The 11,648-nt window shown below is 39.7% G+C and overlaps 1 protein-coding gene across 2 annotated transcripts in view; it reads left to right on the plus strand.

Moving 5' to 3' along the window:
- The window catches only part of Atf7ip2 (activating transcription factor 7 interacting protein 2), a 37,310-nt gene that overhangs the window by 21,082 nt on the left and 4,580 nt on the right, over positions 1-11,648 (plus strand). The window contains exons 9-10 of one of the 2 annotated variants that reach the window (XM_005349296.2): positions 1,132-1,217; positions 2,105-2,515. In XM_005349296.2, the coding sequence (XP_005349353.1) occupies positions 1,132-1,217; positions 2,105-2,515 (497 nt within the window). Of the gene's footprint in view, positions 1-1,131; positions 1,218-2,104; positions 2,516-6,294; positions 6,448-11,648 lie in introns of those variants that run through there. The other variant, XM_013347159.1, reaches the window with a different exon arrangement.

The following is an 11,648-nucleotide window of genomic DNA, read 5'->3' on the forward strand; positions in this document are numbered from 1 at the left end:
AAAAAAAAAAAAAAAAAAAAGAAGTCTACCAGCTGATAAATATGTAGATTACTTATTTATATGCCATAACAATCAAGAAACAAAAATGTCTATATATGCAACCAGTGTATGACACAATAACTCTGTGTTTGCCTGATCCAGTAGATGCGCACTTCTAGAGAAAGCAGATCCTTCTGCAGTGCTGGATATTGATCCCTTGGCCATGCATGCTAGTCAAGTCACTGAGATACATCTAATCTAATCTTTTCAAGACAGGGTTTCTCTGTAGCCCTGGAACTGCTGGCTCTTAGGAGACAGAGGCAGCAAGAGCTATATAGTGAGACTTTGTCTCAAAACAGACAGACACACACACGCAAAAAAGGGGGGAGGGACTATAAAAATGTAAGACAGACCAGAAAAATGGACAAAATTGTAAGATATATATTAAAAATATAGACAAATTATTGTAGGAGGTATTGACTGGTCATTACTAATCTAGTCTTTGTACTTTCCAGTGTTATCCACAAATTTTCATCTCCTCCATGTGTTCTCTACTTAGCTGTTTAAAGCCATTTGCCAAACCTTTGTACACCTTCCCCTCCCTCCCACCATAGCTTCTCTACCCTCCCCACCTCTTTTTTTCTTCTCTTACCATGTCTTTCCTTCCTCTCTCTTTAATCTTTTGTTTAATTTCTTCCATGTGAATGTATACCTCAGGAGAGAGTACTTGTGGGGCTTTTGAAATTCCTCAGCTTGTGTATGTTACATATCCATGTGTGTTTATAAGTAGCTTAGTGTTTTTAGATGTCCTGATCTAACAGGAAAGTCTACCTCTTATCTCCTGAATCCCTCTCCAAAATACCAAATTTCTGGTGCATAATAAAGGATTTACTTTTAGAGGAAATTTTTGTCACCTTAATGAAAATTTTATGTATTTTCTCAACTGTATATTTATACGAATATCATACTTGTAAGTGTATTTACTACCCAATAAAGGTGTAAAACTGCTTAAACACCGTGGAATTTATTCCAGGTAAATTTTACTTACTTAGTTTTATTTTCTTGTAGTGTGGGGCCTTCTCATTTATGGTAGACAAGTGCTTTTCCACTGAGAAAGACTCCCAGCTCTAAATTATACTGTCTTGTTCACAGAAAGCCCAGCATTCACCCTGAAGTCATCTTCGAAAGCTGTTTTAAGATCAAACGAAATAATCCCAGTGGCAGAAAATGGAGATGAGGTACTAATCTGAAATGCTGTGTAAAGGATGTTCATCCAGCAGAGTGGGTTTATCTGTTTTACTCTGGAAGCATCTGAGCCACATTTCAGCTTAGGAACACCTTGATGGCTTCTCATAAAGTGCTCTTTTGAACCCCCTACATAATAATAAGAGTTCAGTTAGCAATTTTCAAAAGCTATAGAAATGATAACATAGTTTTTCATTTATTTTAGGAGTAATGTCCATTGTTGATGAGGTTGTTAGGAGAAATTACTATGTTTGGAAACACAATGTTAAAATGATATGATCCTGAAGGCCTGATACCTCCTTTATTATGGATTAGTAATATTTTACAGTGTAGAAATTATTCTACTCTCAGCTTGGAATGTGGCTCAGAGGTAAAGCATTTACCTAGTATGTACAAAGTGCTGGGTCCAGTTCCTAGGATCATTGAGAACAAATCTCAGCTCCAAAAGAACCTTCTGTTTTGAATGATTGGATATAGAGGCCAGGAGATGACTCAGTCATTAAAGTACGCTGCAAACATCAAGACCTGAGTTTGGTGCTGAAAAACTAAATGAGCCACGCTAGGTGGCACTCACATATAATCAATCCCAGAGCTGAGAAGGCAGAAACAAGTGGATTCCTGGAGTTTGCTGTCCTGACAGACTAGCCTAATGGAATATAGCATGGGAGATTGTCCTCTGACCTCCCCACATGTGTGTACATGGACAGATGTACCAGCACATACACACAAAACATACAGCTTCTTTTTTTTTTTAAATAACCTTTCATTGCTTTGATGAAGGATTGAAGAATGAGAAGTAGATTTGTACACCTGAGTTTTACCACTTTTGTCTGTATTCACCAAATGATCTCCATAAACTTTCTTGCAAATGTATTTGTAGGGTTTTGATTCATTTGAACACCTGCCACCTCTCCCAGAGCCGTCACCACCACTCTCTGAGATGGCAGACAAAATCCAAGACACTCTTCCTCCCCAAAAGCCTGAGCTGAGAGTGAAGCGGGTGTTGAAGCCCCCAGGCATTGCCCTGGCATGGAACGTCCCCAAGGTCAACCCCAAGTGTGCTCCGGTGGAGAGCTACCACCTCTTCCTGTGCTACGAGAACTCCAATCATTTGACTTGGAGGAAAATTGCAGAAATTCAAGCTTTACCGCTCCCAATGGCCTGCACTGTATCTCAGTTTTTAGCTTCCAACAGATACTATTTTACTCTTCAATCAAAAGACATTTTTGGGCGATATGGACCATTTTGTAATATAAAGTCTCTTCCTGGGTTTTCTGAAAACCTCACCTAAAAATCCTCAGTAATTATATGTTGTTTACATGTCATCTTTTCATATTTGAATGCTTTGTTTACAGCGTTTATCTTAACACTGCACATTGTAACATTGTACAGTTCCATTTGTGAACCTTTTGTATGGGAGCAGTCTTACATGTAGTGTAGTGTGTCTGGTATGGGAGCAGTCTTACATGTAATGTAGTGTGTCTTGTATGGGAGCAGTCTTACATGTAATGTAGTGTGTCTTGTATGGGAGCAGTCTTACATGTAGTGTAGTGTGTCTTGGAATTTGGTGTATTTCTAATTTACATTCAGTATGTGCTTCTGTAATCTGTGTTCTCACACATACCTTATCGTGGACCCGTGTTGCCACTGTATGTTACTCTGGGGGCTATGGAGTTGCTGCTGTGTCAGAAGCTCTCATGTACAAGCAACCACTTTCCCCATTCTTGACAATCAACTGTAGTCCTGGGATGCATCCCTGTCATGATCTAGTACATAGGAATTCCTTCCTGTTGTTTAAAACAGACTATTGATGTGTGCTCTTCGTCTTTGTTTGGCTAGCAATCATTTGAGAGAAATATCTTGGGTGGTCTTGCTAAGCACTACAATTTGTTAAATCAGGCATTCTGGGATATGCCTCCAATCCCAGCACTTGGGAGTCAAAGGCAGGTAGATCTCTTAGTTCAAGCCAGCTTGGTCCTACATAGAAAGTTTTAGTACCACCAGAGCTATGTAACAGGCTGTTTTAAAAAAAATTTTTTTTTGTACATGAAAATGCATGGTGCTTATAAAAAAAATCAACTTGCTGTTTCAACCATGGATTAATCCCTTACGTTGGAGGCTTTAATTTGTTCATTCCTAATTTCTCTAAATGCCTTCCTTTGCCAACTTCTTCCTTCAGTACTCAGAAAATGTAGTACTTAAAGGTTCTAATAGAAGGGTCTTGTTCGTATCTCTCCCCAAAGAAGCACTGAAGTGGGGTGCAAATAGCCCAAGAAATGGTGTGTAAAGAGAGACTTGAGATTCCCGAGTTAGAACCCAAGAGAGACAAACTACATAATAAATGGGGGGGAAAAATGCTTGCAGCATGGTTTAAGAGTGTAACACTCTTTTCTACTCCATAGTGGAAGTTTGAGGTATGAACAGGGAACAGTTTCCCTGGGGTTTGGAGTGCCTCTACATCTTCATAAATAAAGTTGTTATTTTGTCAGGGTTTTTTCTGTTTGTTTTTTTTTTTATTTTGTCTACATGAAACATGAGTGAGCCAGGTGTGTTGTTATACACAAATCCATCTGGGAGGCTGATGCAGGAGGATTTAATTCAAGGGCAGCCTGGTCTGTATAGCAAGACTGAGTGACAGAATCAGGTTTGGGCCCAACATTGTAGCCTTCATTTCCAAAACTCAGGAGGCAGAGCCAATTGGATCTTTATGAGTTTGAGCTACCCTGGTCTACATATCAAGTTCCAGGAAAACCAATGGTACATTTCAGGTCCCTGCCTCAAAGAACCAAGGAAAAAATATCAGATTTGAAAACTACTTCCAGGTGCCATGACCTGCTTACCTGACCTGCCTTGCCTGTTTTAGGCATTTTGTAGCAAATGGCACAAGCTGGAATCTCCTTGAGGCTCTGTACCAGACTTCAGATAACAATGTGCCCATGACTGACCGAGAGAATCTCTGGAAAGCTGACTGCCAAAGAACACTCAGAGGAAGATTTTTCATCTGACTTTTTAGAGGCGGTAGCTAAAACAGCATTTCTGTTTCTTGTCCTTTGAAGGACCTGGAGTGGAATTCCCAGCTGTCTCGGTGGCCCCAGAATAATGCCAGCTTCAGGATAGGAAATTCCTGCCACACAGCACGGAGAACTAATACCCCATAAATGTTGTTTGTACTTATAGTTCAGAGGAAAGTGCTTCTGCTGCCAATAAACAGCAGCCAAACTTGCTAACCAGCCAGCGCTGAGCATGTTTGGTCACTACTCAACTAGTTGCTTGGTGCCTCAGAATCCCCAGGAAGCCTGGAGAATCAGGCCTGGACAGTACACAGCAGGGCGAAATAGCATATGTAGCATCCTATATAGCTTAAGACTTCTGATGATTTATAAAAATTATATTGTGCCGCACACCTTTTTATAAATAAGGAAATTATTCCAGCACTCAACGCCAACATCCTGGTTCCTGGGTTCATAATGTCTTTACCATACTGTCATGCATAGGTGGATTGAACAAGTTTTACGTCATCTTTGGTGCTATAGGGTCCCACGTTACAGCCCAGTTACAGAAGCTGAATTAAAGTCTGGTATATTCCAGGTTCTCTAGAATAGTTGTCAATCTGTGAGTTGTGACTCTTTCACAAGGGGTTGCCTAAACAGACATTCACATAATTCATAACAGTAGCAAAAATAACTATGGTTGGAAGTCACCACAACATGAATTGTATTTAAAGGGTTGGAGCATTTGGAAAGTTAAGAAGCAGTGCTCTAGAACAGAACTGATGGTATTTGGGTGGCAAAGGGGATTTATTAGACTTACTACATTGGCTTATATAGACTAGGTAACCCAACAGCCATGGCGAGGCTAGTGTAGCCTCCACTTACTCTGTACAAAATACCTTGTTCTTGTGGTGCCTGGTGGTTCATTACTGTAATCTTTGCATTTGGGAGACAGACATTGGAGGGTTATGTGTTACAGGGTTATATAGACAGAGTTTCAACCTATTTTTTTTTTCTTGTTCTATAGCCCTGCTGAGTGAGATGACACAACTGTGGGGGAGCTGACTGGGATGGTGGGTTACCCCGCCTGGGAATGTACTAAAAACACTGGAAGCCAGTTAAGACACTTAACTGGGGTTTGGACAACTTGTTTCATCTTTCTGTGCCTGCATTCCTTCTGTAAAATAAAGGCATTGCTGCTAATTTTTTTTGGCCTAGCTTTCTTCCCCTTTGTTTTTTCTTGCCATCTCCCAAATGGAACTTGGGACCTAGACTGATAGAGGCTTCCTATAGTAAATTCTAACTTATGTTGTCCTGGCATCCATTTTAAAGGTAGTTTGTAATTTCTCATACCAGAAGCAGAATGTAGTCAGTCACCATTGATGCAATTACTGTTTTTCACCTACTTCTAGTGTCTCAGTATAGTTTATCTAGTTAGTTGTCTGTGCTACATGACTTCCTTCTGTGACCTCCGTTCATGTGGGATGACAAGATAGGCCTCAGTTGGCCCTATACCCTACATGTACTGTGTAGATGCTCACGGTAGTCACGGTCTCAGTGTGAACTTTAGAGCTTGAAATCCACTTAGCAAAAACCTTGAGGTAACCTGAATGCCAGTAAGGGCTTTAGTTCCTCAGATCCTTCCTGTTCTCTCTACCCTGACTGAACATCCTGCTCTCTGGACTTCCCATCAGTCTTGACTTCTCTCATAGACTTCTGAATAATAAAGTTTCTGTTTTGTGCGCTTTGTTGTGCTGTCTCCTCTGGGCCACAATTGAACCTCATTCATCTAATCAGATCATGGCTTTCTTGGTAAGAAACTGATTGTGATACAGAGCCACAAGGGCGTCTGCCCGCATAAACAAGCTTCCCGTTAAAGGGACATCTGGATACTTTAAGTTGGTTGCTATGACCTTAGATCAACTTAAAAAGATTGATTTTGGATGTTTTAATCTGTAGTCCATTGTCCTGTTGCTGTTTTGACCTGTTACCATGGTAAGAGTATGTGATTAAAGACGAGGCCAGAGTCTGAGTATTCCCTTTAAGAGCATGCCTCAATGGTTTCCCTTCTTTCTACCAGGCCCTACCTTATCAAGATTCCACCATCTCCCAATAGTGCCATCAGCTGAAGACCAAGCCTTCAACACAGGGGCCTTTGGGGGCCTTTCCAGATACAGACTGCAGCGGATAGGAACCAAACCAGCCACCAGGAGGAAAAAGTTTCCTGTGAAAGGTAAACCATAAAGTCCTATGACTGTCTCTCCTGGGCTCTTAAAGCCAGGGCTGGAATAAATAGCCTTTCCAGGGAGACTTCAAGAGTAGCTCAGAGGAGAGTTACAGTGGGATGCTATATCAAGGAAAAGTAAACCCTTAGCCAGAAAGGGGTGTATAGAGACTAAGGGGGAGAAATGCCTTATTTCCTGCTACTAGTTTACTGGGACAAGGAGGCCACAAGATATGGCCATATGACTAGGAAATGTTTTTTAAAAATCAATACATGAACTGCAGACCAAGCACTGAAAGTCTTTGAACATCCTCACTCTACACTCAATCTGTGGTGGTGGCACTGCAATTAGCAGTTTGTTTCATTTATTCCTATAGAATACCACACCTCCAGCAAAGTGTGGCCATGGCTACACCTAAAGCTGGTCTCATTGCTGAGGTGAGGCAAGATTTTAATTCTGATGAACTCTTGTATCACCTCATGATTTTTATTGACATGTAATTACATATCTTTAAGGAGTACAGTGTGATGATTTGATACATTTATGTAGTGTTCATCAGTAAGGTCAGGGTAGTTAGTTGGCATCTCCATCTCCTTAAATGTTGTAGGAGGCCACTTATTTGTTTCCTGGCTGCCCAGACTCCTGAAATACCACACAGAAACTATTAATTAAGTCACTGTTTGGCTTATTAGATCTAACTTCTTATCAGCTAGCTCTTACATATTAATTTAATCCATTTCTATTAATCTGTATATCACCATGTGGCTGTGGCTTACTGGGTAGACTTCCAGCATCTGTCTCTGGCTACATGGCTTCTCCCTGACTCTGCCTTCTTTCTCCCAGTATTCAGTTAAGTTTCCCCCCACCTAACTAAGTTCTGCCCTATCAAGCCAAGCCAGTTTCTTTATTCATCAGCCAATACAAGCAACATATAGACAGAAGGTCCACACCACTTAAACATTCATAAAAAAATGCAATATATTGTAACAAGCTATAGTCACCCTATTGTACTATAAAACACTGGAACACTTCAAACCTCCTAATACTGCTCTCCCTGTTCTTCCTCACCTCTAGTGACCACTATTCTCTCTGCTTCCATGAGATCTACATGTTTGATTGAAACTTTTAGTATTTACTCCATAGATTGGTTGACTGGTTGATTAATTTTTCTCCAGACAGGCTCTCACTGTAGAACTGACTGCCCTTGAACTCAAAACTTCTGTCTTCAAAGTACTGGGATTAAAGGCATCCATCAGTACACCCAAATCATGAGACTAATCTTAATGTTGTCTTATTGAAAAAACAGGTATCATAGGTATTAGAAGAGGTTTGACTTTGGTCTTTCCTAGTAGTTGGAGGATTGATTGATCAGTTGGTTGATTGTATTTAGCAGTATTGGTAATTTAACCTATAGAGCCTTGTATGTTTGAGGCAAATAGTCTAACACTGATCTGTATTTTTAGCCCTTGGCTTTTATTTAACATACACTGTAGAATAAATTACTTTGCCTTTCTAGGCGTGTTTCCTCAACAGTAATGGGAGTACTATATCAGACCTCCAAAGTCTCTCAGTTCAGATCTCCCAAAGTTCCAGAGCACCTGCTCAGAAGAAGCTGAGTATTCTGAGGTCTCTGTAGCATCTAAGAGTGTTTTAATTAATATAGTTTCTGTGCTATTATTTGGGTCTGGGCAGCTGGGAAATGAACAAGCAGTCTCCACTTACAGGTGGCTACTGACATGTGTAGAAACTTCACTTTAACATATTATTGGATATCTTTCTCTGGTCATTATTCTTTTTTATTTGTTTGATTGCTTATTTTTCTCCTTCCCTTCCTTCAACTGGAATTCTGCTTGTCTGACAGTACAAAAAAAAAAAAAAGACTTTCTGTAACAGGGAGAGCCTGGAACAAAGCTGAGGATCATCTATTTTAAAAAAAATTCTTATTTATTACTATGGGGGGCATGCATGCCAGGCCTTTAGGCATTGAAGGTTAGAAGCCAACTCTCAGGAGTCAGTTTCTTTTCTGTGTGGACTCAAGGATTGAGTTCTAGTTGCCAGGCTTTCACTTTTTAGAGGGAGAATTGAATTATTGGGGGTAAAGTTGAGTCTAGAGAGATGTATATAAAGGCTACTCCTTTGTTCCTAGCTGCCCAGACCCAAAATAATCACATAGAAACTATTCATTACAATACTGTTTGGCCAATTAGCTCAGCCTTCTTATTAACTAACTCTTACATCTTAACCCATTTCTGTTATTTTATATGATACCATGAGGATTGTGGCCTACCAGCAAGGTTCTGCCTGATAACTTGTGTCAGCTACATGGTGTCTCTCCCCAGTCTGCCACCTTTCCTCCTCTATCTGCTTGGAATTCCCGCCTTACTCTATTCTGCCCTTCTGTGGGCCAAAGTATCTTTATTCATTAACCAATAAAAGAAACACATATACCGAAAGACTTCCCTCACCATTTACCCTTTTTTGTCCAAATGTTTTAATTTTAACATAGCACAATCATATGCAACAAAACAATTATCAAGTGAGAATATAGTTAATATTTATTTCATTTACATTTGGCAAATTAAGGGAAATACTCTATCATCTATCCTATCTTTATGAATCTAAAGTTTTATATATAATCTCTTTTATAATTATAACTATCTTCAACTCCATCAAAGACCTCTCAGAAGGATATACTATTACATAAGTTAACAGGAAGTGCATTGTAAGCAGCTTCCAAAACTCTAGTATTGACAGAAATATCTCACTCCCTGGACAGTCACCCCAAGTTCTTATGTAATGTTGGGGCATCCTTCAGCCTACAGGCCCATAGCACCTGGCAGACTTTTCTATGAAGCAGGAAATTTCAAAGACAGTTCTATATTGGCAGTTTGTCAGTAGCTTTCTTCTGAGTCCTGCAGAATGTTTGGCTGACTCTTTTGTAACACAGGCACTCTGAAAGACTGTCTCACATTCTTTATGGAACTTCAGCATATGGAAAATTCCTATGGGTCCTGCATGTCCAGTTCATACAGCATAATATCAAACAGTCCAGGAAAGAGCAGTCTCTTGCCCAAATGACTAACCAACTTCATAAAGAGCCTCTTCAATGCCCATCTTCCTCTTGAAGTAACTGATGCTGCCAGGAGCAGATGTGTCTCATTGTCATGAAAAGTCCTAAGTTCTCAAACATTTTAAATGCCATATTCTGTAAGTCTTTGAAAGGTATGAAGAATACCTATTCATCTGAACTATATCTCTGTACATCTAGAAAACTAACATGACTAGAAGCTTGACTAATATAAATGACTATTTATTAACCTGTTTTTTCTTAATTATACATTACATTTTTAAATTAGCTACACAAACACAATACCTTAACCAAGAGCAGAAATATATATATAACAAAATTGTATCAATAGACCAAGATCCATCCATACCAATACAAAGTATATATCTCTATAACATATCCCCTTTTAAATATAAACAAAAATTTATAAACAATATTTGGGAATTTGAACATAGTTCTTTTCAAACTGCTTCCTGCTTTTTGTTGGGCAAAGTAATTTTGGGGGTTTGTAGAGACCTTTTAGGGGGTCTTGGTCCATCAAACCACATTAGCCTGGAAGGAATCCATAGGTTCTCATCTTCTGTGGAAAAAAAAAGCAGAATCTCTTTTCCAAAGCAACATATCCTTGGACCCAAAGTTTGAAGTCAAGATATATATTTGTTTAGTTTATTAGCCTGTACAATGAAATGTCTCTGTGTACTTAGCTCATTCACAGGCAGAAAATTCAAAGAAAACACAATAGTATACATAATCCAGACTCTCTGTGTATATTCCATCTTTAAGTGGCTTATTTTTCTTTACTCCTTTAGTCTCTGAGTATCTGTACTCTGTCCTCTAAAGACTTTGTTTTACTTAAAAAAATTTACTTCTTTTTATAACTGTCTTCTCTCTCTCTCTCCCAAGCCTAAGTACATTTATCCAACACTGTGACCCATTTAGAGATCTTTATCATCTGAATCTGTCTTTATTGTTTATCTGTCATCCTTTTCTGATTAGGACCACTTCTTAAAATGCTAAGCGGCATGACTAGGGCTAAGGCTGCTCTGCCTTTTGACTCCACCCAGTCCAACATGGCAGAGGCATGTTCACTGCCTCTGAGAGCTATGCACATGGCCCCAGCTCCAGGGTTACAGTGGGTCTGTGTCACCATTAAGCAATTTGTAGCACACTGTTCACAGACCCCATTTAAGTGCTTGGTCTCCTAAAAGAGTCAGAGCTGTTCATGAAACATGCACAAACCAGTAAACCCTTCCCTAAAGAAGCCATACTTAATTTGCTGCCAGGGCTGAGTCAGGAAGACCTCTCTTAAAGAAGCTGTGGCTTGCCACCAGTAACAGAGCCCATCTGAAAAAAAAAATGCCAAGAAGTTGTACTTAACTCTTTTCTTTTGTATCTAGAATTACTTTCCAAGCTCTCTGAGGTTTTATGTTGATATAGTTGCCCACATTGGCACCAATTTGTAGATGGAGACTGCACGTTCATTCCTGGCTTCCCAGGCCCAAAATAATCACACAGAAACTGTATTAATTACAACACTGCTTGGCCAATTAGCTCGGCCTTCTTACTAACTCTTACATCTTAAATGAACCCATTTCTATTATTTCATATTTTACCACAAGACTCATGGTATACCTGCAAGTTTCTGGCTGGCAGCTTGCATCTTTATCCTTTGGCAGCTACATGGTATCTCTCCAACTTTGCCTTTTTTCCTCCTCTATCTGCTTGGAACTCTTACCTATTCTGCCCTGCTGTAGGACAAAGCAGCTTTCTTCATTAACAGATAAAAGCAACACATATAGAAGAACTTCCCACACCAGAAGGAAATTATATCGAAAGACAACATTTACTGAGCATTTCAGAGTAAAACCAGGAAGCATCGAGGTTCAGGAATTATGCACAGCTTAAGCCACAGCCTGATCATGTAAATTGTTGAGCCAGGGTATGGGAATGTGAGTTTTTAAGTTGTGAGGATTGTTGTAAAGTTTGGCAGGCCTAGAGAGTTTGCAAAGGCCACAAACTTAACAAGTTTGAAGGATGTAGCTGCAACTGTTCTAAGACAACTTTTTTTTTTATTGAGAAAAGGAAAAAAAAAAACAAGTTTCCCCCTCCTCCCAGCCTCCCATTTCCCTCCCCCTCCTCCCA

Source organism: Microtus ochrogaster, chromosome 7, assembly GCF_000317375.1.
Source record: "Microtus ochrogaster isolate Prairie Vole_2 chromosome 7, MicOch1.0, whole genome shotgun sequence".
NCBI lineage: Eukaryota > Metazoa > Chordata > Mammalia > Rodentia > Cricetidae > Microtus > Microtus ochrogaster.